At 38.5% G+C, this 23,894-nt stretch overlaps 1 protein-coding gene across 11 annotated transcripts in view; it reads left to right on the top strand.

Annotated features, from left to right (window-relative positions):
* The window catches only part of FBXO38 (F-box protein 38), a 53,730-nt gene that overhangs the window by 9,638 nt on the left and 20,198 nt on the right, over positions 1-23,894 (top strand). For 9 of the 11 annotated variants that reach the window (XM_026510710.4, XM_026510714.4, XM_026510712.4 and 6 more), the window contains exons 3-12: positions 2,670-2,803; positions 5,796-5,959; positions 6,167-6,332; positions 8,992-9,129; positions 10,433-10,570; positions 13,022-13,115; positions 14,135-14,265; positions 17,422-17,592; positions 19,237-19,379; positions 20,202-20,412. In XM_026510710.4, coding sequence (XP_026366495.1) covers positions 2,670-2,803; positions 5,796-5,959; positions 6,167-6,332; positions 8,992-9,129; positions 10,433-10,570; positions 13,022-13,115; positions 14,135-14,265; positions 17,422-17,592; positions 19,237-19,379; positions 20,202-20,412 — 1,490 coding nt within the window. The remainder of the gene's footprint in view (positions 1-2,669; positions 2,804-5,795; positions 5,960-6,166; positions 6,333-8,991; positions 9,130-10,432; positions 10,571-13,021; positions 13,116-14,134; positions 14,266-17,421; positions 17,593-19,236; positions 19,380-20,201; positions 20,413-23,894) is intronic. The other 2 variants (XM_057312241.1, XM_057312240.1) reach the window with 1 other exon arrangement.

Here is a 23,894-nt window from a genome sequence, read left to right on the forward strand (position 1 = left end):
TTAAAAATTACTGAATATTTGCAGATAAAGAAATTTTATTTTATTTTTAAATATTTTATTTTTGTATTTGAGAGAGAGAGAGCGCTTACAAGCACAGAGAGGGGCAGAGGGAGAGGGAGAAGCAGGCTCCCCACTGAGCAGGGAGCCCGACATGGGACCTGATCCGAGGACCCTGAGATCATGACCTGAGCCAAAGGCAGACACTTAACCACCTGAGCCACCCAGGTGTCCCAAGAAATTTGAAAATAGAGACAGCAGAGCTACTTTAGGGAACCATGAGCACTTTATTTTTCTTTTCTAACATAAATATGGATTAGTCTTTAACTTCCACAGTTTGTTGTTGTGTCACAGCGTAGGTCTGTCACAGTTCAGTTCTGTCTGGGAATAGGAAACCCAAAATAACAGAACTTTTTTAACATAACAAAATGATACTGAAGTTCTTTTGGCAGAAAAAGAGTCTAACCCTACCAGATGTTCAGATATATTCTCAAATTATACAATTGAAGATTTGGTACTGGAGAAGTTAAGCAGACAGTTGGGTAAAACAGACAGTTTCCATATGTAGTCTCCAGTTGGGAATTCAAATATATGTGGGGATCTAGTTTATGATAAACTTGGTAGTCACATTAGTGAGGAAGAGCTGAGTGGGTTATTCAGTGATGATGTCATAACCCAGAAATCATTTGGAGAAAGTAATAAAAGCACGTTCTTATCTGTCATACCTGATACCAAATTCTAAATGCATCAGTGAATTAAACAATAAAGCTGTTAAAATCCTGGAAGAAAGCATAGGTAAAATTGTTTCTAGGGATGTGTGTTAGGTATTTGTTGAATAATGGGAGGGCATATTATAAACAAATCGGACCATATTTTAAGTTGAGAGTGGATATGATAACATTTTGCAGTTCAGACAGACTATTCAAATGGAAGGAGTGGAATCTAGTGTCACATCTTTTTAAAGATGTATTTGAAATGCCTCCAAGTCTTCGATTACGAATCTATGAAGAAAAAATACATTTCTTTTTCGGAGGGCAGCTATGATGTAAGATCATTTTCATGTGATTACTGATCTATTTGTATTAAAGGGAGTATAGTATTTTCTCAGGCATATACTTCGGATAACAATCAGTGATTTGAGGAAAAAATACTTTAGTGTATAAGTTGATTCAGAAAACATTCACTGTTTTTCATTGTTTATAAAATGTATGGTCATAATTCCTGAAAAGTATCCTATTTATATCTGAGCTATGGAGACTGTAGATTAAGTTAGCAATAATGCTTTTTTTTTTGGTAGAAAATTACATTTGATTTTATTCTCTTTACATAGTTTGAAGGGGAAGCGAGAACATCCGGAGGTAGAAAAAAATGGAGCAGAGAAATGCTCAGCAGGCATACTTGGACTTTTCCTGTAGAATTAGCTTAATTTTAAGAATTAGAGTCAGACCCAACTGTGTTGACATCCTTGCTCTTCCTTCCTCTTTCCTAGCTGTTGACTTTTTGCAGGTTAACTTTTTTGAGCTGACTTCACCACTTGTAAAATAGCACCTGCTACATTATTGAGGGTTCTCGCAGGAAACAAGGTTCATACACTTGGCTGGAATTTGAAGATCATTTAATGAAGGGACTATTTAGAGAGGCTTAGATAGGGTTAAGGGAGCCAATAAGGAGTGCTAAAGATTTTCTCCAGGAGACTAGGAATAGCAGAAAGCCTTTGCCCATGGTATGTGTTGGCCAAAATCAAACGATAGCTGGAAGGGTAGGGAACACAGCCTAGCAGAGAAAGAAAGAAAAAGGGTTGGGGGAGGGCAAATAAAGAACACCTACCTCGTCAAGTTGTGAAATAGTAACTACAGTACAGTGTCTGTGATACAATACAAGCTCAGTAAAAGGTAGTTTTTACCTTTTTTTTTTTTTAATTTAGTTGTGTATGGAGGGGTGTTCAGGAAGAGAGAGAGAGATGAGATTTTCTGATCTTTCAAAATATATATTGCTTTTATTGGAAACAACAAAAGTACAGGTTAGTTGAAAAGTTTCAGGAGGGAAGAGATAACGGGGAGTTGGAAAAGAGAAAACTGTAGTTGAGACGAGGTGTTCTCACTTAATGGTTGTGCAATACTTGTGTGTGATCTAAAAGGTAAAAAGATCTAGAAAAAAATTGTATACTATAATCTTAGTATATGTGTTTGTTGATGGAGAAAATAGAGTTTCTGGGTGTGTTGAGGGAGCAGAGAGGAATTTTTTAGCTACCACAGGAAATGATTTCTGTAAAAGCTATAAAATTCTATTGGCCATATTTAAACTGATTAGTTCTCTCTTTCTCATGTTCCCTTATCATCAGGCCTTGAAATTCACTGAGATCTTTTTTCTTCCTTTTTTTTTTTTTCTTGAGATTTTCTTTGTTTGTAAAAACTTAAGAGGAGAAAGGCAGATTTTAGCAAACACCCTGTGGAGGGAGCTCAGTACTTTATTCGGATGCTTGACTATTTGCTGACTCATCTGTTTTTAGTGAAAAGCTTTATGTGTGTGTTAATCTTAAAACCCTGCGATTATTCCTAAGGTCTTGATTTCATTCAAGGGGTAAGAGAATGGAAGAAGGACAAAAAGTAACCTGTTGGTGAGAGGAAGTACTTAACCCGCTTGATAAATATGAGTTTCTTTCTCTCACAAAGGTACCTCCCTCTGCAGGATATCATGTGTATGGAATGTCTCTCCAGGAAGCTAAAAGAAGCAGTGACCCTGTATCTGAGAGTGGTGAGGGTTGTGGATCTCTGTGCAGGGCGGTGGTGGGAATACATGCCAAGTGGTAAGTGGATCTAGCCTGTAAGGTACCCTGCAGTCCTACCAGAACCTCATTATATTCCCATCAAACGTTACTTGGCTTAAGATAGGCAGTCTAAGTCACCTTGGAGGTGGGGAGGCAGAAGTCTGTCTAAATTACTTGGGTTCTTTCGACTTGATAAAATATGTTTTGCCTGAGGCTCTACTGGTTTTGTTCCTTAAGGAACTACATCAGCCCGTTCCACAAATGTACCAGTGGAGAACTCAGCATATGTCTGTTGTATTAGACAAAGTGTCCTTCGTTCTGTGGCGCAGGTTTTCATAGCTTCCCTGTACCTCTTAGAGGCGCCCTCCAGTTTAACAGATACTCATCGATTTGTGTAAAGCTGCTCTGGCAGGCCACAGAAATTGCACTTCTGGAGCTTGCGTGTTTCTTTAGCACTTTTGGAAGGGCTGTGCAGGTCTTAGAGATTCTCAAATAAGGCGTTGGTCTCGTAGGTGAGGAATTCAGAGTTAGTAGCCTAACCACACAAATGGACCTCATGTAAAGAGAGCAGAAAAGAAAGTTGATGCCTTTAGTTCAGCAAAGCACCTGAAAGGGAAGAATTGAAATGAAGGGCCAATCAAGGCTTCTTTTCAGTTAACACCGATCTGTTAACTAGTGACTTTCAGTGACTTGTGTAGCAGTTTTGAATGTCTTGTTTAATGAGATTTTATCAGCATTATCTAGATCCTGATATTTTGAAAATGTGTTGCAGGTGGGGTAGGGGAGCCTTGACAGAAGTGAAGTGGAACAGGATAGACTCTGCAGTACAGTTTGGGGTGCTCTATCCTTTCGAAAGGGTCAGCGGCCAACTAGTAACTCTTTTCTTTTTTTTTTAAAGATTTTATTTATTTATTCGATAGAGACAGAGACAGCCAGCGAGAGAGGGAACACAAGCAGGGGGAGTGGGAGAGGAAGAAGCAGGCTCACAGCGGAGGAGCCTGACGTGGGGCTCGATCCCAGAACGCCGGGATCACGCCCTGAGCCGAAGGCAGACGCTTAACCTCTGTGCCACCCATGTGCCCCCAACTAGTAACTCTTAACAATTGGCCAGTTAGTTATCAGTTTATATATCTTTTTGTGAAGGACATTGCAAAGACCTGAAGCTAGAACTTAGCTTGGTGGGAGGCAAACCACAGTTGTCTTCAAATAACTTCAAAGAAACGATCCTAAGGGAAAAGGGCTCCTTTTATTCCAGAGAGTGATCATTTACAGCAGGAAAGAAAAAAAAAAAAATGAGGGCAGTGTGAAAATGACCATCAGTCCTTAGATTAGATTTGCTTTAACAGAGGTTAGACCAGCAGGAATTCTGGCGATGGGATTAGTGCGCTGTATAAAGAGGTAGAATGGCAGAGCTCGCATGTGATACAGCCTTAGCCTTAACATCTCTGCCCCATATCAAATGAGAGAGGAATCTGTCCACGCATCGCTGACTTCTTTCAGACTGTGATAAATACCTACGAGCCCAAGGCTTCCCATCCCTGCATGGTTATAAAAGAGGATCAAAGCAGTCTCTAGCCTAGAATAAGATCTCGTTAACCCTGCTTACTAATGCCACTCTGGCAATAGTTTAAACCTGGAGTTTAAGCCCTGGTTCTCTATAAAATAATGATAACTAAGGTTTTTATGTAGTACTTTATGGTTTACGTATGTGACCTCTTTGGGTTCGCACACGATCTCAATAAAGAAGGTGGAACTATACCCATTTTTTGATGAGAGGCAATGGGTAGTGTATGACAAAAGAGGATGGACATTGGCAGTGGTCAGACGTGGTTTTGAACTCTGGCTGTCCCACACAGTAGCTTTTAAATTCTTTCAAGTTCAGTTTTTACCTTCATAAGTGGGGTGATTACCTTTTTCATTGGGTTGGGAGAGTAGGTGAGAAAACATAGAATTGTTAACACATTGAGTGGGCCAGTTAGTGAAGGTTACTCTACACGATGAGAATAAGAACTATTAGTATAATCAGACCAAGTAATCTTTGAGGTCTCTTCTTAATTTTCAGTTTTGTGATTCTAAAGTTAACAGTCATCTGGACCAGCCCTATGCAAATAGAACAACTTTTGAAAACTTTAGTATGTAAGACTTAGTGATTTGGGAGTTAATATTTTTGTTCGTCATTAGTGAACAGACAATTGAATTTCTGACAGCCTCCATTAAAGACAAAACACCCCAGATAATATCAACTGTATGAAACTTGTCTCCCTGCTTACCTCACCAAAACCCTTGCTGTGAAAGTGACCTGCCTCTCTGTTCCCATCTGGTGGATGGAACACAGTCCGCATCCCAGATACATAGCTTTCTGTCAGCTCAGCATCCTTTCAGTTTGGTTCACTTATGTTCTCTTAGCTAACCTGGTCTGTCTTTTGCAGAAGTATGAACTCTCTGAAATGTCCAGGGAGTGGTAGTTAAACACAAGATTGAGTAATTATTAGGAAATGGATAGACCAAGAGAACCTAGTTTGAGAGGGATTAAGGTTAGAACTGTGAGCTTCCTAGAGGTGAGGATCAGATCTTCCTCCTTTTTTACTCGTGTGCTCTGCAGAGCCCTTGAGGTTCTCTGGACCAGAGAGCACCTTGGGTGGGGGAGGAGGGTGGTGCTGATCAGGAAGGTGGTCCTTCCTCACCCACCAATCCAGTAATAGGTGCAAGTTATCCGAGTTAAATGTGTGATGTTGCTAGTCGAAGATTTCTTTGCCTTAAAAGCAGCAGCAACAAAAAGGCAATGATAAATTAAAAGCCTCAGCTCTGTAAAATATTAATTCAGGATAAGTGGGGTTTCTGAAACATTTCCTCTGTTACTAAAGGAATGTATTTTCTGTTTAACCATTTGTTCAGCCATAGTATTAGTCTTACGAAATTTTAAAAAGGAAACTTTTTGTTGTCGTTACCTTTTGATAAAAATGACAGGTGCCTAATAAATGTTCATGAACACGAAGATGAACTTGCCTCTAAATGCTTCTGAATTTCTCAGGCTTCACAGATTCCAGTTTTCTAACACTATTGAAGAAGATGCCAGACGTCGAACAGCTTTATGGCCTTCACCCTAGATACCTTGAGAGGCGAAGGGTACGGGGCCATGAGGCTTTTAGCATTCCAGGCGTTCTGGAAGCTTTACAGGCATGCCCAAACTTAGTGGTGAGTGTACCTGGTTGAACTTTTGATATCGACTGATTGATGAATAATAAATCAAAGAATGAACGAATATGCTCACTCACATGCAGATTTCATCCATAACGAACTTTTAAGTTCCATTAGCATACTTAGCATCTTATGATACAGAAATAGAAGCTTTGGATGCTAAATTAATAGCCTTTCTTATGCTTGTTTGGCATTATTTTCTAGGGTGTGGAAACTTCTCATTTGGAATTGGTAGAATCTATTTGGACGTATATGCCGCATGTTCATATTTTGGGGAAATTTCGTAATCGTAATGGAGCATTTCCAATTCCTCCTGAAAATAAACTGAAAATTCCTATAGGAGCCAAAATTCAGACTTTACATTTAGTTGGTAAGTATATGTTTCTTGGGTCACCTGTGACTCCTCGAAATATCGTATAACTGAATATTCACTGAAAAGGAAGGAATAATGAGAATTTTAGAAATAGCTTTGTTAATTGATGATGGCCAAAGAAATGCTTGTGAGACGTGTATACAAATTTAGATTTCCCATTAAGGAGTCCTAGATGGGGGCTGGAGGGCTAGAGAAATACTGCTTCACAATCAGTCTGTTCCCTTTTTGAAGACCATTTGAGTAGTTTTGAAAGTTGTTAGGTTGTGGGTGTTTTTTGTTTCGTTTCGTTTCGTTTTGTTTCAGTGAGCCAGAATCCTGCCCTTGTTCTCTGCCCTTTTGGTCCTAGTTCGACTCTTCAGAGGAGAGGTCTCCAATGCAATTTTCTGTGGTGGTGGAAATGTCATGGGTTTGTCCTCTCCTATATGGTTCCCTCTGTGGCTAGTGAAACAGAGGAACTGAATTTTTATCTTATATTCATTATCAAACAGCCACGTGCAGTAGTGGCTACTTTATTACACAGCTCAGCTCTAGAACATTGAGGAATAAAAAAGCCAAATAGCTCTTAGTTTACTTGTATCTTCTCCAAGCAGAACATGCCCCTATGTTCAACCCGGAGCCAGTGAAAAAAGTCTGCTACTTTTCTTTTTCTCTGAGAAATGGGAAATGGGGTGCTCTTTTTCCAAAGCACCTTATTTGCCGTGATTATAGTGTACATTCTCCCTCCAAATAGTCTATGTCCCAATAATTTCTATCTAAGTAAATAATAAGGGCAGATATTTTCTCAAATTTCATTTGCCGCCTCTGGCTTACATTATTGAAAGGGTTTCGGGAGGACTCCTGTTACTGACTTTTAATACTTATTTATTAACTCTTTTATTAAAATATACCCGTTGAGTATCTGCTCTGTTCTAAGCATTATTCTGGGCATTGGTGATGGTCTTAAGAACTAGAAATTTCTGAAACTGAGTCAGGTGGTCCAGGAAGTGCAGCAGGGATGGTAAGGAGTGGGTCTTAACTAGGGCTTATGTGCACAATTATGGCAGAAGGGGAATGCTCTCTAGGCCCCTTTTAGTTAACACAGTCAAGGAATGATTGTGATTAGGTGTTTGGATATCTAGTTTGAGACTGGATTTTTAGTTAATAAAAATACTGTAATATCTGAAGTTCATAATGTAAGCTCTGTAAAGTCGGAGTGTTTTTATACCTTTATATTTCCCGTGATTCCTGTCTTTGTTCATTGTAGATATAAGTAGTTGGTAACTTTTGTTGAAATGCATTCATTCATTGGATTAATTCAACAGTTTAACACTCTGATGGTGTTAAAAGTGTGGGTAGCAAATTAGTGCACGTGCTTTGTTTATAGAATGGATGTGAGGCAAAATGTGGTTCGAGCATGGGCTAAAGCTGTGTTGTCTGGTGGATCGGTCTCTCTTGCTACTCTGAGTTTGCTAGTCAGAATTACCACCGTTGTGGATGCTAAGTGTACATTTGTGAGTTCTGCATCTTGAGTCTTAGTCTACTACCTCATTGCCTCTGCCTTTCTTCCTTTGGTTCCATCTCGATTTTATTTCCCATCTGTTGCCATACAGAGTATATGTGTAGTTCAAGGCTAAAGGTAACTGTTTTTTGGGAAGCGGCAGGTTAAGGAGTAATCCTTAGAGTAGGAACATCCTGCAGAACTTAGCTCCTAAAGAACCAGTCATTCAGGTACTCTACTAGTTTTGCTTTCTCTAGTTGCCCTTGCTTGCAGGGCTTCTACCCACTTCAATTTGAAGTTGCGTTAGTCTGGTTTTGCCAGCTGCTGCTTGTTAAATGCCATCACACTGGGTCCTTGGGCTTTCTCTCAGAGATTTGTGGCACTTCCTTGGCTTTTCGTGAGGCTGTGGTGTTTTAACTGTTGGCCAGGTTCCTTGATCTGCTTTCTTCCCTTTAGAACTTAACAAGTTACCGATCTTTTTTCTTCTTCTGTGTCTCTTGGCTTTTCCTTCCACTTTACATCCGCTTTCTCCCAGACAGGGTCCTCTGCAGGTATGATTCCTAGTGTTAAGTCACTTATGGATCTGAAAGATAAAATACCTTTATCAGTTTGAAATATTAAAATAAATGACTGATGGGTTTCTCACTTTTTCAGAGTCATGCTGACTGGCTTCTCCCGCACATTTACAAATCCTTAAGGTTCATTCGTTTGTAGAAACAGCTTTAATCTCTGTCTCTGGATATTATGATATTTGAAGCCAGCTAGCCTGCCTGTCTTTTAGTTTTCTCAGTGGTGGAACAGTGGGCATGGGTAGTCAAATAGTAATTTTGTTTTCAGTAACTTGTTTTCATTTTACATCTCCTGGGTGTATATATGTATCCTGGAAGAGTTGTAGAGTTATGAGAAAGATTCATGTGTATGAAATGTGGGAATACTTTTAAAATACCATCTCCATATGCCTTTTCTAAAGAAATAACAAAGTAGAGTGTTCATGGTTTGCTTAAAGTATTCGTTACAGGCCTATTTTAAATAAGCCAAACTTGATGGACTTTAATTAGGTAATTCACTCTGTTGAAAATATCCATGAAAGTAGAAAGTCTACTTGAAAAGTAGACTGTTGCACTTTTATGCAGAATACAGAGTTTTTCCGTGATTTTTGTTTTTTGGATATGTTTTTAGGGGTGAATGTTCCTGAAATTCCTTGTATCCCGATGCTAAGGCACCTTTATATGAAGTGGGTAAGACTCACTAAACCACAGCCGTTCAAAGACTTTCTTTGCATCAGCTTACGAACTTTCGTCATGAGGAATTGTGCAGGTAATGGCACAGTTATGGTGCGGTAATATCCTAAAGCAATCTCCATAGCTACACTTGTAAATGGAATTACATTATGTTGTTATTATTTATGTTTGGTAATTCAGTCATCTTGTGAAAATAAATGTACGTTTTGTTTTAAAGTCAGTAGACATGTGATTCGTGTTTCACCCTTAGCGGGTGGGAGGAGCATCACAGTGTCTCTACATATTTTTTACAGGCACTTTTTACTTTCTTTTTCAAATTTTTTAAAAGATTTTTTTTATATATTTGACAGAGAAAGCACAGGCAAGGGGAGCGGGAGAGGGAGAAGCAAGCTCCCCACTGAGCAGGGAGCCCGATGTAGGGCTCAATCCCAGGACCCTGAGATCATGACCGGAGCTGAAGGCAGACGTTGAACTGACTGAGCCACCCAGGCGCCCCTCACTTCTTACTTTCTGTAGGATGGTTATAATAGATCTCTGATTTCTGATTACGTCATGCTACATAATCTCGTAAAGCAGAAAGCACTGCTTTTATGGTACTGCTTTTCTGTTCAGAAACCTTCAGTGTCTCTGTTGCCTGAGATTGTCAAGTGGGAACTATTCTGCTTTAAAGTTCTTAATAACTGGGACCCCTCTTGATTATCTTTATTTCTGATTCTTTACCAAGATATACCTTCTTTTATTGTCAGGCTTGCCTATTCACCTTCCCCTCTGCAGCCCTACCAGCCTTGACCTCAGTGTCTGTCTTTACTATGTTATTGTTCCCTTGTCCTGAGATATACACTTCCTTCCTCTTCTCTTTTACTCTTTTCTTTTTTATGTAGTACAGCAGATCCTGTTTTTATAGTTGATATGTCATGCCTTTATATTCTTAGAATTATTCAGTTAGTTTCATCTCCATGTCTTTTGCAAGCTCTGTGATAGATAGGACTATGTCTTGTGATCTTCCGTAACACCTCATACAACCCTGGTCACAGAGAGAGGTATTTATGATCCAGCTATTTACTTGAGTGAAGGATCACATCTTCCACTTGGCTTTCTCCCCTTAGTTGTTTTGAGCTCCAAACTATTGAAACGCTGGGGGATTTACAAAAAATACAAAGTATTCCTCCAGTGTTACTGAAAAATCCTTAGGCTGAATAAATACATGGTTAACAGGCTAATACTTTCATTTCTAATAGGTATAAATTATAGAGAGTTAACTACTTGGCTGTCAGTTTCACACATGGAATTTATAAGTTAATTTATTTCAGCTGCCAGTTTGAAAATTCATCTTTAAGTCAATTTACATTGTTCCATTGAAGTATTTTTTACCCCCTTAGGGCCCACAAACTCCTTGAAGTATGTCCCTTTAGTAACAGGCTTAGCGTCTGCCCGAAACTTGGAACATTTGGAAATGGTTCGAGTTCCTTTCCTTGGAGGTCTTATCCAACACGTAGTTGAAGACAGTTGGAGATCAGGTATTCATTTTTCTTTAGTTACTGAATACTTTTTAAACCAGTTTAAAAAATTATTACGCTTTCATTTAGCCTCTTTTGTGAGTCTTTTTAAAAGAAAATGCTTGTTAGTAATTGCCTTTCTCTCTGGTGCATTCGATGGAGAATAAGTAACCGTGAGCATGAGCTAGTATTCGTTTTCTTTTTATACAGTGCTAAACCCTCTCAAAATAAATAGTTGAGTGTTAAAGCACTTAATCCTTATTACTTAGTTAATCATACAGCTCTTATATTTGGAATTTTTCTGAGAAATATTAACAGGGATTTCTAGTGTCTGTTGGTGAAAGAGATGTTTTTTGACTTGGACATCTTAGACCTATAAAAGAACTCAGGCATTAGTAATGATAATGTCTAATATTTGTCTAATACTTTAAGGTATATCAAATTCTTTCATGTTTATCACTTGGATATTAGCTCCATCTAGATGATGGCTTTTACAAGGAAAATATATTTTACTCCCTAGGTCCTTTAATTATATTTTAAATAATGATAATATAACAGAATGTGCGCCATGTTAAACATCCCCTCATTGCAACACAAATACTACAAAATTTAGCTAGGTAGATAATTAACAGATGAGAACAAAAATCTAACTTTGTATATTCAGAATACAAATGGAATATCATTAAGTACTGTTGGTACAAATTGATGTCATTATTAATACTATTAAAATGTGAGTAAGCACTACAATTTGAGGTCTTTTTCAGTCAAGTCTGGTGGAAGTACACTTCATTACATTGTGTGAAGGGGATGGAGCAGGCTCCCTCATTATCAACAGCAGTGTTTTTATTGCATGGCTGTAGCTAAAAGGAGAAAGAGAAGGGATAAGAAGACTACAGTGGAACCACTCATTAGAGAGAAGACCTAGAGAGAGATGCCAAAAGCAAAGAGTTTGCATAAATGTCCTGAAAGAAAAACAGACTTTTCTCCCCTAATAAGTGTTTCAGAATGACTCTGCCTTATATTTTACTTAAGGAGTCATTGTACCTCCACAAAAGTTAATTCCAGATGAATCATAGATCCAAATGTGAAAAACAAAACATTCGTTTAAAAAAAAAAAAAGTAGGAGAATGACTTTTTGATCTTGGGTAGGCAAAGATTTATTAAACAGAATATCAAAAAGCATTTACCATAAGGAAAAAATAGATAAACTGTACTATATTAAATTTTTTTTCCCATTCATCAAAAGGCATGGTTATGAGTGAAAAGCCAAGCTTCAGAGTGGGAGAATCTATTTGCAGTATGGGTATTAGATGAAGGACTTGTATCTAGAGGATATGAAGTACTTCTAAAATTAATGAAAAAAAGGCAGACAACCCAATAGGAAAAACAGGGATACAACCTGAATAGAAAAGACTTCACAAAAGGGGATAACCAAATGGCCCATAAACATGAAAAAATGATAAGCGTCATTAATCATTCGGGGAATGCAAAATAAAACCACAGCATAGTACACAAGCACTGAAGTGACTAGGCCAAAGCATGACTGATAGAAAAGAGGCAAGAGTGTTGGCCAGGATGTAGAGCAAGGGCTTCCATACACTGCTGGGGGTGAGTATAAACTGATATAATCCCTTGAACTATTGTTTGGTCGTATCTACTAAAGTTGACTACATGCATATCAACGGTGGCCTTCCTGGCTTTACGCCCAACAGAAATGCGTACATATCCTCACCAGGAGACAGTGCCTCAAATTGGTCATAGTAGCACTGTTCATATTAGTCTCCAAATGGAAACAACCCCAATGCCTATCAGCAACAGCATGAATGATTCAAATGTGACATATTTGTGCAAGGGCGTATTACACAGCAATACGAATGAGTAAGCTACCGCTGTACACAACAATCTGGATGAGTCTCCTCAACAAAAATTGTAGCGGAAGAAGCCAGACACCAAAGGACATACTGTGTGATTCTATTCATAGAAGTTTAAAGTCAGTCTTAAAACATGAAAAATTTGCATACTGTTCTTGCCCTGTATTTGTTTACAGAGCAAATTTCAAAAACAAACAAGCAGAAAAAAACAGTTGAAGTTCAAGGAGTGGTGGTCTTGTCCCATATGGTATGTTGGAGGTTCAAACCTTGGCTAGAAAATGTCAGGATCCCTTCTTTACAGTTCCCTCATGAATTTCCAGCTTTCTGAAAATCTTTTCTTTATTAAAAGTCTCAATCATTTGGAGTAATTTTCTGGCACGATCAGAATGCCTCTTCAGAATGAAAGTACCTGTTTTCCTCCCTTTTTAGGAGATGACTAGTAGACATAATTCATCTTGAGATAGTAATTTGAGTGGAAAAACAAACATAGATTTACTTTTAACCAGATAATTGTCATCTAAAATACATATAAATAGCTTACTGAAAGTGCTGTGGTCAGAGGAAATACTTACTGTTTTTGTTGCTTTTCTCCCTTAACTAGGTGGTTTTAGAAATTTGCACACTATTGTTTTGGGAGCGTGCAAAAACGCTCTTGAAGTAGATCTTGGTTACCTCATTATCACTGCTGCTCGTAGGTATGTTTCCTCTTCATGTTGTCTTTTGTAGAGTTACATTTTTCCCTGTTTTACAAAAATTGGGGGAATGTGTATACGAAGTTGGATTATGCCTCGCCCAGATGTAAAATATAAAGGAGCTGTTTAAATAGCGTTAGGGCATCACTTAGTAGTGGTAGTCTTACGTTATAACTGATGACCAGCTGAACCGCCCTCCAGACCCAGCAAGCTCTGCAAGGGTGTGGTCTCAGCAGGGAAAAGCAGTCGACATTCTGGAAGGCCGACAGAAGTCAGCACTGATGCCCTGGTGTCTGCAGCTCTCTTGGGAACCATTCTTTCAACCTTCTCTGATTTTTGGAATTATTTTAGTTAGTTGGTGACACTATTTGCTCTTCAGAAATCAGTATTTTAAGTCCGCTTTTTAAGAGTCCTGACCTTGTAACACCTTTATATATACAGATTAAAAATAATTCTTGTTTGTTTGTATCAGTTTATGCCACATTTATATTTCCTACAGATCAAAAGTCTACCTCTACTTTTATATTGTATTTAAATTGACTTAACCGTATTTTTTTCAATTTAAAAACAAAACTCTTGATTTCCATCAAAAGAATATTAAGAATATAAATAAAACTTTTTCTAAGTTTAAGTAAATAGATATTATTACCCAATATAGAACTGTAATCTTTGTTAAAATGGCACTTTTAACAGCTAACATAAAAAAAGTTGTTGAATAATCAGCACCAGATGCAGATTCTGACTTTCACTTAATCAGGTTTAAGCAAGCACTAGAAAGGATATACAATTCTTACTGTAAAGCTCTTTGTTAATGTAACTTCAGCGTACCACCTAAGACGTGCCCGTACTTTTCTAAATGCTCCTTTAAAGGAAACCTCTCTGGTGTTTTTTAGTAGAGGAGAGGAGAGTTGTTTGCATATGACATTTAAGTAAGATGAACTTCCTTCAGACTGTTATGCTAGGAAGAACCTTTGATTCTGATGGTTTTTATTTTACTCTGATATTTATCTTTTTTTCCACAGGTTACATGAAGTTCGGATCCAGCCTTCCCTAACCAAAGATGGCGTCTTTTCTGCCCTAAAGATGGCAGAGCTGGAGTTCCCCCAGTTTGAAACACTTCATCTGGGATATGTAGATGAGTTTTTGCTGCAGAGTAAGACTTAATCAACCATTTTATTCCCTAGAATTGCTGTAGGGAACTTACTTGACAAACTGAAACTTGAATTGAGATGTGCCATATTTTCTTGAATATAAGACAGCTTAAAATCTTAGGGGCTCTGCCTTTTTGAAAAAGGAACTTTTAATTTAAACTTGAAGTGTCAGTGATTTTTTTTCCCCATATTGCCTCTGACTTAGCATATTATAGAAAATATGATGATTAACAGTATACAAAAAAAAAAAAATCCTTACCTACATTTGATATTGTCTCCATTTTACTGCCCAAGTTTCTTTCCCATTCTGCTTCATTTTTTTCACAGAATGTCATCCTTGGTTCCATTTGTTGAATTTGATCTGCCACACTTCTTGAAGCTTTTGATGGTCCTCTCAGATGAGGTCCCATTCCCTGTCCATGCTCTTCATTTCCATAATAAGCCCGCTGGGGGTTCTGGATTTCTCAGATAGTGTGAGCACATAATGGTCAGTATTCATTTGATGATGATTGCTGTTGGAAGGCTTGTTGACAGCATTTTCTGGAATGTATTTACAATTGGGAATTCATTCCTTTGGGTTTGAATGCATGTCAATTCATTATTCAAGCTTTTTTCCCACGTGACATTAATCAGACATGCAAGAGCATTTCCACCGTCAGCATGTTTTTATTTTTGCAAGAATTGTTTCTTCCCCGTGTAATTTCTAACAAGTCTTTCTTAAACTCACTGTCATACCAGATGGCATTTTTTTCTTAGATCTATTTTGCACTGTAGAAGAACAAAAGGCTTAATTCCTCTGGTCAGGACACTCTAGGTCAAACAACGTGACTGTTGTCCTTTTTCATTTTTGATAAATGTCTCACTATTGTTTTGTTTACCTTTTCTTTGTTGCAGTGCTCATTATTACATGCGAAGGATTAAGAAATCAAATCATCTTCTTGCCAATTTAATGGGAATTATTTTTAATCTGTATAACTTTGTAAAAGATCAGCTTTTCACCAACATAGCTTTAAAATGCTGAGCTAGTATAGTCATTTCATATAAAATTAATGTATTTGATACCAGGCTTTTCTCGTTTTGAATGAGGTTGCTTACATTCTCTGTGTTGTTTCTACAGCAGCTTATGTGTAACCCCGCAAAATTTTTAGCTTGGTAATTTGTGTTCTTCCTATAATTTTATTTTTTCCTCTTCCCTAAAGCTCAAAACTTGACAAATTTTGTATTTTCAAGATGGCTACATTTAGGCCCACTGAAAGATTGTCTTTTGAGAGTTATCTTTATAACCAGCTATTTCCCTATAACATCTCTATCCCGGAAACTTTCAATAGAAAAACACTTTACCTTTTGACTACTGCTACCTTATGCTTTTCAACATGTTTCATAGTGTCTTTCATATTGAAATCTCTTTGTCTTGACGTTTTCATAAGCAATTCTTGTTTTCATATTTGCTGCAGTTCATCCATTTCTCCATATATGCATTTGCCTCTGGTCCTCCAAAGACAGCCCAGGATTGTCTGTATCACTGTAGGTGCCAGGTGCCTCTAACAGAGCGTCCAGGAAGGAACGCGTGGTCCCTGCTCATACTTCGTCACTTAATCTCACTCTTCTCAGTAATTTAGATTTTGAAGCACCTCTCCAGGAGGGTGGGGGTGGCATCACCTCCAGTAAAACTTGTATCACTGTTTTGTTACAAAGACTTGGCGAAATATAAGTAGAAACATCACCTTTGTGCCTCATATATTTATGGTAAAAATGACAGTGCCAGATTGGGGAAATGGATATGCTGAAAAGCAGATGCTGTGTGTTAAGAGTAGAAGAAAGGTGTCCCAAAGATGAATAGGAGTTTTTTGCTTTCATAGATTTATGATAGCAGAGTTTTATTCAAAGGTGATAGGGATGTAAAACTCATTAAAAATCAGAGCAGTGTTATCTTTACTGCTAGGGCTTTGGAGAGAGGGAGAGAGATGGAATTGAGACCTGCCTCTTACAAATGTTGGGACCTTGGGCAAGTTACTTCTTAAGTCCGTGTTTTCTGTTTTAACGTTAAGTGGGGATAAGACCACTTGCAATTTTTTCCGTGGATGGTTTGGAGGAGTCAGTAATAAAAGCAGTTTTATCATTACAATCTCTGACCCTTAGAAAGCATTTACTAAATGGTAGCTTTTACTTTTAGCCCACCTATGGGCTAAAGAAAAAAGAAACAAAAATGAGTTCTGGGTGATGTCATCAGAGTTCTTGAGGGAGCGTGACAATCAGGAGACCCCAAGAGCTGGAAGCAGGTGGTGGCCTCAAAGGAGTGAAGGTGTTTTCTTTGTACCTGGTGGCAGGTGGTAGTAAGGACTGTGAGAGACGTGTATTGAATTTCTGTCTCCCCAGCACTCTGCTGGTCATTGAAAATGTGATTGTCAACTAACTAGACTCAGTCCCTTTTCCTTCAGATTGCTTGTAGTCAAGCGGACCATCCTGCAGAGTAAGGGCAGGAAGCTGGGAAAAATGAGGACAGGAGGCAGGGAATGAGGTGTGAGTTCCAGTACCACAGTCTAGAACGGAGGATCGTCTTTTACTGAAACCCACCCCCATCCCCCCATCCCCGTGTGTGCCTACAAGATGGGGGGCACTAAAGCCTATTGGCAGAGGGAGTAGGTGTATTTGAGTTAGAAGTACGTTTTGGGGGGATAGGCACGTCTTTACTGACCAATACCATGGGCTCTAAGAATGACCCTGAATTCCCAGTTTACTCTTTCCTACGCATGGCCCCGCCCGACTCCAAAAACATGATCCTGATACTGTGAAAGAGAATTACATATTTAAGATTTTTTTGTTTTAAAGCTAAAACTTCACCGTAAGTGTGAACCAATACAGATATATCCCTCAGTTTTGCTTTAAGGATTTTTGTTTCTGTTTTTCCTTTTCTAAACAATTGAAAATAATTTGTTTCTGTTAGCTATCCCTTGACTTTTAATATAAGTTTTTATTTTGCAAGATAAGTGGTATTTGCACAGAATACCTGACCTAAAATTGTAGTCAGACTTGAACTTCATGATGGGTCGATGACACAGAACAATCATAGAGAGTGATATATTGGATGTTAAGATAAAGAATCGGCAACATTCCATGACATTTAAGAATCCTTTTTTTTAACTGACTTCTTTTTCTAGGCAGAATGGCGAATGCAGATCTGGTAAAGTATGGTTTGGCTGATGTGGTTGAAAATCCTGGTATCATCACCGATATAGGGATGAAGGCAGTCAATGAAGTTTTTTCCTGTATCAAATATCTGGCAATTTATAATTGCCCCCATCTCCATAACCCATACAATTGGATCTCAGGTACTGTAGGCTTAACTATGGCTATGTCTGCCTGCTGTCAAAAGAATATATATTTTTGTTTTCTGTGTGTGATATGAATTGTATTCCTAATGTAAAATGTAGATATTTTATATGATTGTTCATATAAGTGCTGGGAACCTTTGATAACCCAGTTGGAAGTATTCTGTCAGTACCTCTTTGAACTCCTGAAATTCTCTGCCTAGAAATTGGCACTGTCTAGGTTATGGATTCAACTGCCCTGATTTTTATATATATTTCTTTGAGCCAGGCACATAAAATTAAGGTTAGGAATTGTTGCCCGGGATATTATATTTGTTTTCTCTGAATTACCTTCAAATGGCACATCATCTGAAAGGACAGAGTGGGTATGTATTTAAAAAAAAAAAAAAAAATTAATTAGGTGACATATTTAGCATTAACTTGTAGTGAAATTTCATTTGCCTTAAAATCTTAGGTTATTTCAGCTCTCCCCTCCCCGCCTGATCCCTCGTGTATAGAAGTGTGACTTTTGTACTTGATATGTTTCCTTATATGGGGAGTTCATTTTCTTCCCTGAGAGTAGTACTGTTTGTTTCTTTTAAGGTCCTTCTTAAATACCTAAATTCACAAACCTTTAAATAAATTCAGAGCTAGAGAATTTTCATTGTGACATCCTCTTTAACCAAAGCAAGGCCCCTCACTGACACCTGCAGCGCATCCTCCTCTCCTGTCTGAGTTGCCTCATACGGCTACTGTAGCTCCTTACGGAGCTCGTCTCCAGCCTCCTTTTAGGCTCTGGGGCATCTGTTGAGATTACTCATTAGAATGGCCATGTCTCCCCTGCCGGAAGTGAAATTCTTTGCCTAGCCCAGCTGCACCAAGAAGTTATAGGGAAGTACAAACTAGGTTATAGCAGGCATAGATCACTTTTAAAAAATAACATTTATTGGATTTTTGGTTTGTTTGTTTTCTTAAATACAGAAGTGTATAAAGAAGAAAACAAAAAATGGCCTATAATCCCATCACTCAGAACTCCTGTAACACTTAAAAACTAAAAGTAATACATGCACTTGATAAATAATACCAAACAGTACAGAAAGGTACAAAATGAAAAGTCTCCTCTTCTCAAAGGTAACCACCATCAACGGTTTCTTGTGTATTCTCTGAACAGATTATTTTGTACATATTGCAACCTATACATGTATAGCATTTAAAAATGATAGATGTACACAAAGGCTCTTACTGGGTATACCTTCTCCTATAGCTTGGTTTTTACACTAAAGGTATTTGGGAGAGCTTTCCATAGCAAGCATACTCAATTCTGCTTCGTTCTTTTTAACAGCTGCATAATGTTTTAGTAAATGAATGCACCAACATTTCTTTAACTAGTGTCCTATTGTTGAATAGACATGTAGGTTGTTGAAGGGATCACATTTAGATCAAAGCTGACTTGGTTTCAAGTTAATAATTCCCAAGCCATGTACTTTTCACAGTGAAATTAGGTAAGAAGACATCATAATTTAGTCATCAAGTTTTTGAGATCATGAGATAAAATCAAAGTTATTTAAAGGAAAAGGTTTTGGAACTTTATGATCTATAGCAAAAGTCATCCGTAGTGGAGAAAGTGTTAGTTAAATTCTCTGGCCATGTCATTTCTCCCAACAGACCATTCAAGATGGACGCGACTGGTCGATATCAACTTAGTGCGGTGCCATGCTTTGAAGCTGGACTCCTTTGGCCAGTTTATTGAATTGTTGCCCAGCCTCGAGTTTATTTCACTGGACCAGATGTTTCGTGAACCACCCAAAGTAAGTCACATTTGAAAACCTAAGTGATTCTTCTTCTAATAATATGCCCTTACATTGTTACAATTGGACTTTTTCCTGCTAGCTTCAGTGAGGACATACAGCTTATAATTTGCATGGCCTCTTGCTCTGGTAAGGGGTCTCCAGAGAAGGGAAAGGAAAAAGTAAGTGGAAAGCTGTCTGTCGGTTCTATAAGCTGAAGGTAAGGTAAGAGCAAAGGTGGAAATTGGAGCTAGGTCAAAATTTATTACTCAGAGTAATTACTTGGGAGATTAAATCTCTAATTAGGAACCTCAGATATAAATATGCATTAGGTATTTATTTTGGAAATGTTTTACTTTGCCGTTCTCTCTTCTATGCAGTTGAAATTCCTGGAAAACCTGAGATTGTCTAGCTGTATGAAATGTTATTTTAAAACTGCTTAACTAATAAAACTTTTCACTGTCACTGTAATAAAAACTTAATGCTTCAGCTGGGTATCTTTTCTCTCCTCCGTTCTTACTGGTTACATTCCTGCTGTGCAAGCAGTACAGTATAGTGGGGAAGGCTCAGGATTGGAGGTCAGATTATTGGGTTTCAAGTTCCAGCTGTAGCTACTGGTCTCTTACACAGACCTCTTTGCACTGCATTTCATCATCTGTAAATCCAGACCGATAGCTCTGCGCCTTGCTTGAGGTCTTACAAGCTTCTAATAAGGGGCTTAATGCATACATAAAAGTAGTGCTTTGTAAAAATTCTTAGGTCAAGATGACCCGGAGGAATATGGAAAATGAAGTGTTCTGTACTAACCTGAGTGAAGACACATGTGCTTTCCTCTCGCCTTAGGGCTGTGCTCGAGTCGGTCTGAGTGCAGGCACGGGAATTGGGGTTTCCTCGGCCCTTGTTAGCAACCAGAATTCCAACAATGACAATGATAACAATGCCCAGAATAATGCCAACATCCATGACCACAATCACCATCACCCAGATGACTCCGATGAGGAGAACGACTTCCGGCAGGACCTGCAGCCCGGAGAGCAGCAGTTTGCAGCCGACGGTAACCCAGATCTTTTGTGAGCTCCACACAGAAGTGATTTTTACTTTGAATTGTATTTCTCTGACCCTGTTCTGTTTCCTTCTCCCCCGTTTCAGTGTGTCACTTTACACATGGGGGACCTGGTTGACAAGGCAGATGGGGGGCGGGGATAAATGTGCCTATCTGCTGGCTTGTTTCAAAGCTATCTTTGTGAAGCCTCTTGTCCCTAGACTCTGTAAGGGTGCTTACAGCATGGGAAGGACTCACGGATGCCCTGGAATTAGGGTACAGTGAGCCTTAGAGGCCTGACCTAACTGAGATTTAACTTTCAGGATTTGGGCAAAGGAGCATCTCTTTATATCTCCCTGACCAATAGGTTGGTAGATAGAACTTCATTTTGGGACTGTTTTTGGATGTTCCTAGAACTGAAAAAAATGAGTAGCAGTTATGTGCTAGACATTGTGTTGGGCACCTTTCGTATACCTTTCATCATTAAGTCTTCACAGCATCCACCAAGTTAAGTACGTGAGCCAATAAAAGACCTGTTGGATTTCACTTATGTAATTACCCATGCATTCTTCATATTGACTGAACACCTGCTGTATCCAGCCCGTGTGCTCTTGGGCTTCATATGCCCCTCTGTTGGGGAGTGAGATGAAGGGAAGTTAGTCTCTTACCAAGTTTTCCAGTTTCCCAGTTGGCCCCCAAGAACTGGAAAAGGAATCTCTTCAAGCTATCTTGTTTTCATTGCCCCTTTATTCATTCTCTTGGACACAGTGATTACTGAGAAATGGGGTGCCCTGACGTTAACATACCTGCTTTCATCATGAAAGCATACTGTGTATAGAGCATACTTTCCTTTAGGATTGCTCTGAATATGTGTGGCCTGACCCTAAGAGTCATCTGTAGGCATTGTCTTCATCTCACATAATCTCTGTAGAACTCTTCATTTTGGCTCTCAGCGAAGTCACCAGTGACTCTTCTGAGAATGCTGGTGGTCACTTCTCCACTTTTCATCGTGTTTGACATCTGAGCAACATTTGTCATTGTTGCCCGCTTCTGCCTTCTTGAGATAATTCTTCTCTTGGCATCTCCGAAACTTTTCCTGGTTTTCCTTGTGTCTTACTGGACATGCCTGCTCAGTTTCCTTTGCTGACAGTACCTCCTCTGTTCGACTTTGGTCCTTGATCGCTCCGTTTCTCTCTATACGTTTTCTCTACTGAAGCTGCTTCAGTCACATGGCTTCAGTACCAGCCGTATGCTAATGAATTCCAAACCTTTGTTTCTACCTTTGCTCTTCCCGACTTTTTGAAGTAAATACATTTATATACAACTTCATACTTTTTATTTCCACATGAGTTCTTCTAGGCGTTTCAAACTTACGGTTAAATCTCTCCTGACATCCTCCCCCCAAAATACAAAACAGAAGTGCGGGTGCTAGGACTGAAGGAGGGAGAGTGAGGTCAGGTACTGTCTCTCTGCCTTATTCTCCCTGAGTGCCATCGCATTTGTCACTGGTGCCATGAGGACCTGGACATCAGAGGACACAGACCATCCATGGGAAACTGTTACAACAGCCTCAGTGCAGACCTACCCAAACCCTAGGAACCCAATTGTGGTTGGAGTGGATGCCCTGGACACATTATAGTCTCCACTGGAAGTCACATGGCCATGGGCTTCTCAGTACAGAATGGAGAATGCTTCCATTGTGAAATCACATATTGGTGTAACAGAGACCAAAATGTGTGCAAGAACACTGTATTTGATTTATAGGAGAGAACAGTGGAACTTAAATCCTACATTTGAAACTAAGGTTTCAGGGGTTGAGAGACTTGCATACAGACCACATTTTGAGGTGTATATTGTCAAGCACACTATCTTCAAATGCTGTTAAAGGCTGAGAAACAAAGAAGCTACATAAATACCAAGATAGAAGAATTAAACAGCTTCAACCACAGGAAGGCTCAGAACACCAAGGATGACGGCAACACTTGTAGGGAACTGCAGATTGTCATAAAACATTGGTTCCGCAGATCTCTCTAAGTTGGCAGTGTATTTATTTGTATTTGTTATTCCATTACATATCAGGTCACTTGTTTTAAATAAAAAATGAGCTGGAGAAAGGCTTTGTGACTTTTGATTAAAACCAGGGGTGGAAAGAATTCAAATATAAAAGAGAAGCAAAAAAAGTTTAAGTAGTGGTACAGAGATTCGAACTAAAAGGGATCAGTGCGATCCGGTGTTTGTAGAAATGACTAACATTGATGCTTCCACTTTTTAGGTGTGAGCTTGATAATTTAAAAGTTAGTTTGAAAGTGGTATTGGTATGTTGACTTTCCTTAATTTAGAATTTTAAAACTTTCGTGCATGGGCCTCTACTTGGTCTTGGAACAACCCCAAAATGAAGCAGAGGCTCCCACTCTTTCTCACCGTGTTATATTTATCAGCTTGCATGAAGTAGCAGAGTTTAAAAGAAGGGCATTGTATAATTTTAAAGTTAAAATTTAATTCGTACAGGTTAAGTAGCTTTGTTTATAAACTGCTATAGTAAGTCATGGGTGCTTTTCAGGGAACATTATTATCATTAAGGCAGTATATGATTTCAAAAATAGGATTTTATTGCTTTACAGAGTATTGATTTATCAGAATATTATCATTTGTTAAAGATATTATCGTTCTTAGATTTGCACTTCCAAAATTCTTAAGATTTTAGAATGTTTTATTATGGGCTAGTTATGTTAATTGGAAATTTAAGTTCATTACCTGCGTTTTACGGCACTCTAAAACAGAGGAGTAGATGTTCATATTTTCTAACAATTCACATTTGCCTAACGTAAAATTACCATGTGTCAAAATCAAGCTTCTCTAATTGCTAAAGCATTTTGCCAAATTATTTTAATATAATTACTTTTGAATTAATTATAACCACAAAGCATAGTTTTGCCTCTATGTCATTTTACTAAGTTTCTATCTTGATTTAACACATAAGTCCCAGGTACTCACTACTTTTAAAAATGGCGTGCCCCTCTCTGTTCCCTCACCACTGCCGTAGCTCTGCCCCCCATTAATCTAAATTAACCTAAGTGAAATTGCTCTGCAGCTTTTATTTTTGGCAGTGGTTCTCAAACTTGAGTGCATCAGAATTACCTGGAAGACTTGTCAAAATACAGGTTGCTGGGCTTAGCCCTCAGAGGGTCTGAGTTAGTAGGTTTGGGTGGGGCCACATAATTTTCATTTGTAACAAGTTCCCAAGTGACGCTAATGCTGCTGGTTTGGGACCACAGTTTGAGAACCATTGATTTATGGAAAATCCTTATGAAGTTTGAGGGTGAACCACAGTGTGAAAAAAAATCACAGTAAATGCATTTTGTTTTATGTTTTGGGCAGGTAATTGTCAACCACTAAATAATATATCCGATATTAGAAATGGTTGCATATAAATCATTTCTTAAAAGACCGTTCTCCTTTATTTTACATTTAATAAAGGCTATGAATTTCTAATC

Source organism: Ursus arctos, unplaced genomic scaffold (assembly GCF_023065955.2).
Source record: "Ursus arctos isolate Adak ecotype North America unplaced genomic scaffold, UrsArc2.0 scaffold_15, whole genome shotgun sequence".
Lineage (NCBI taxonomy): Eukaryota > Metazoa > Chordata > Mammalia > Carnivora > Ursidae > Ursus > Ursus arctos.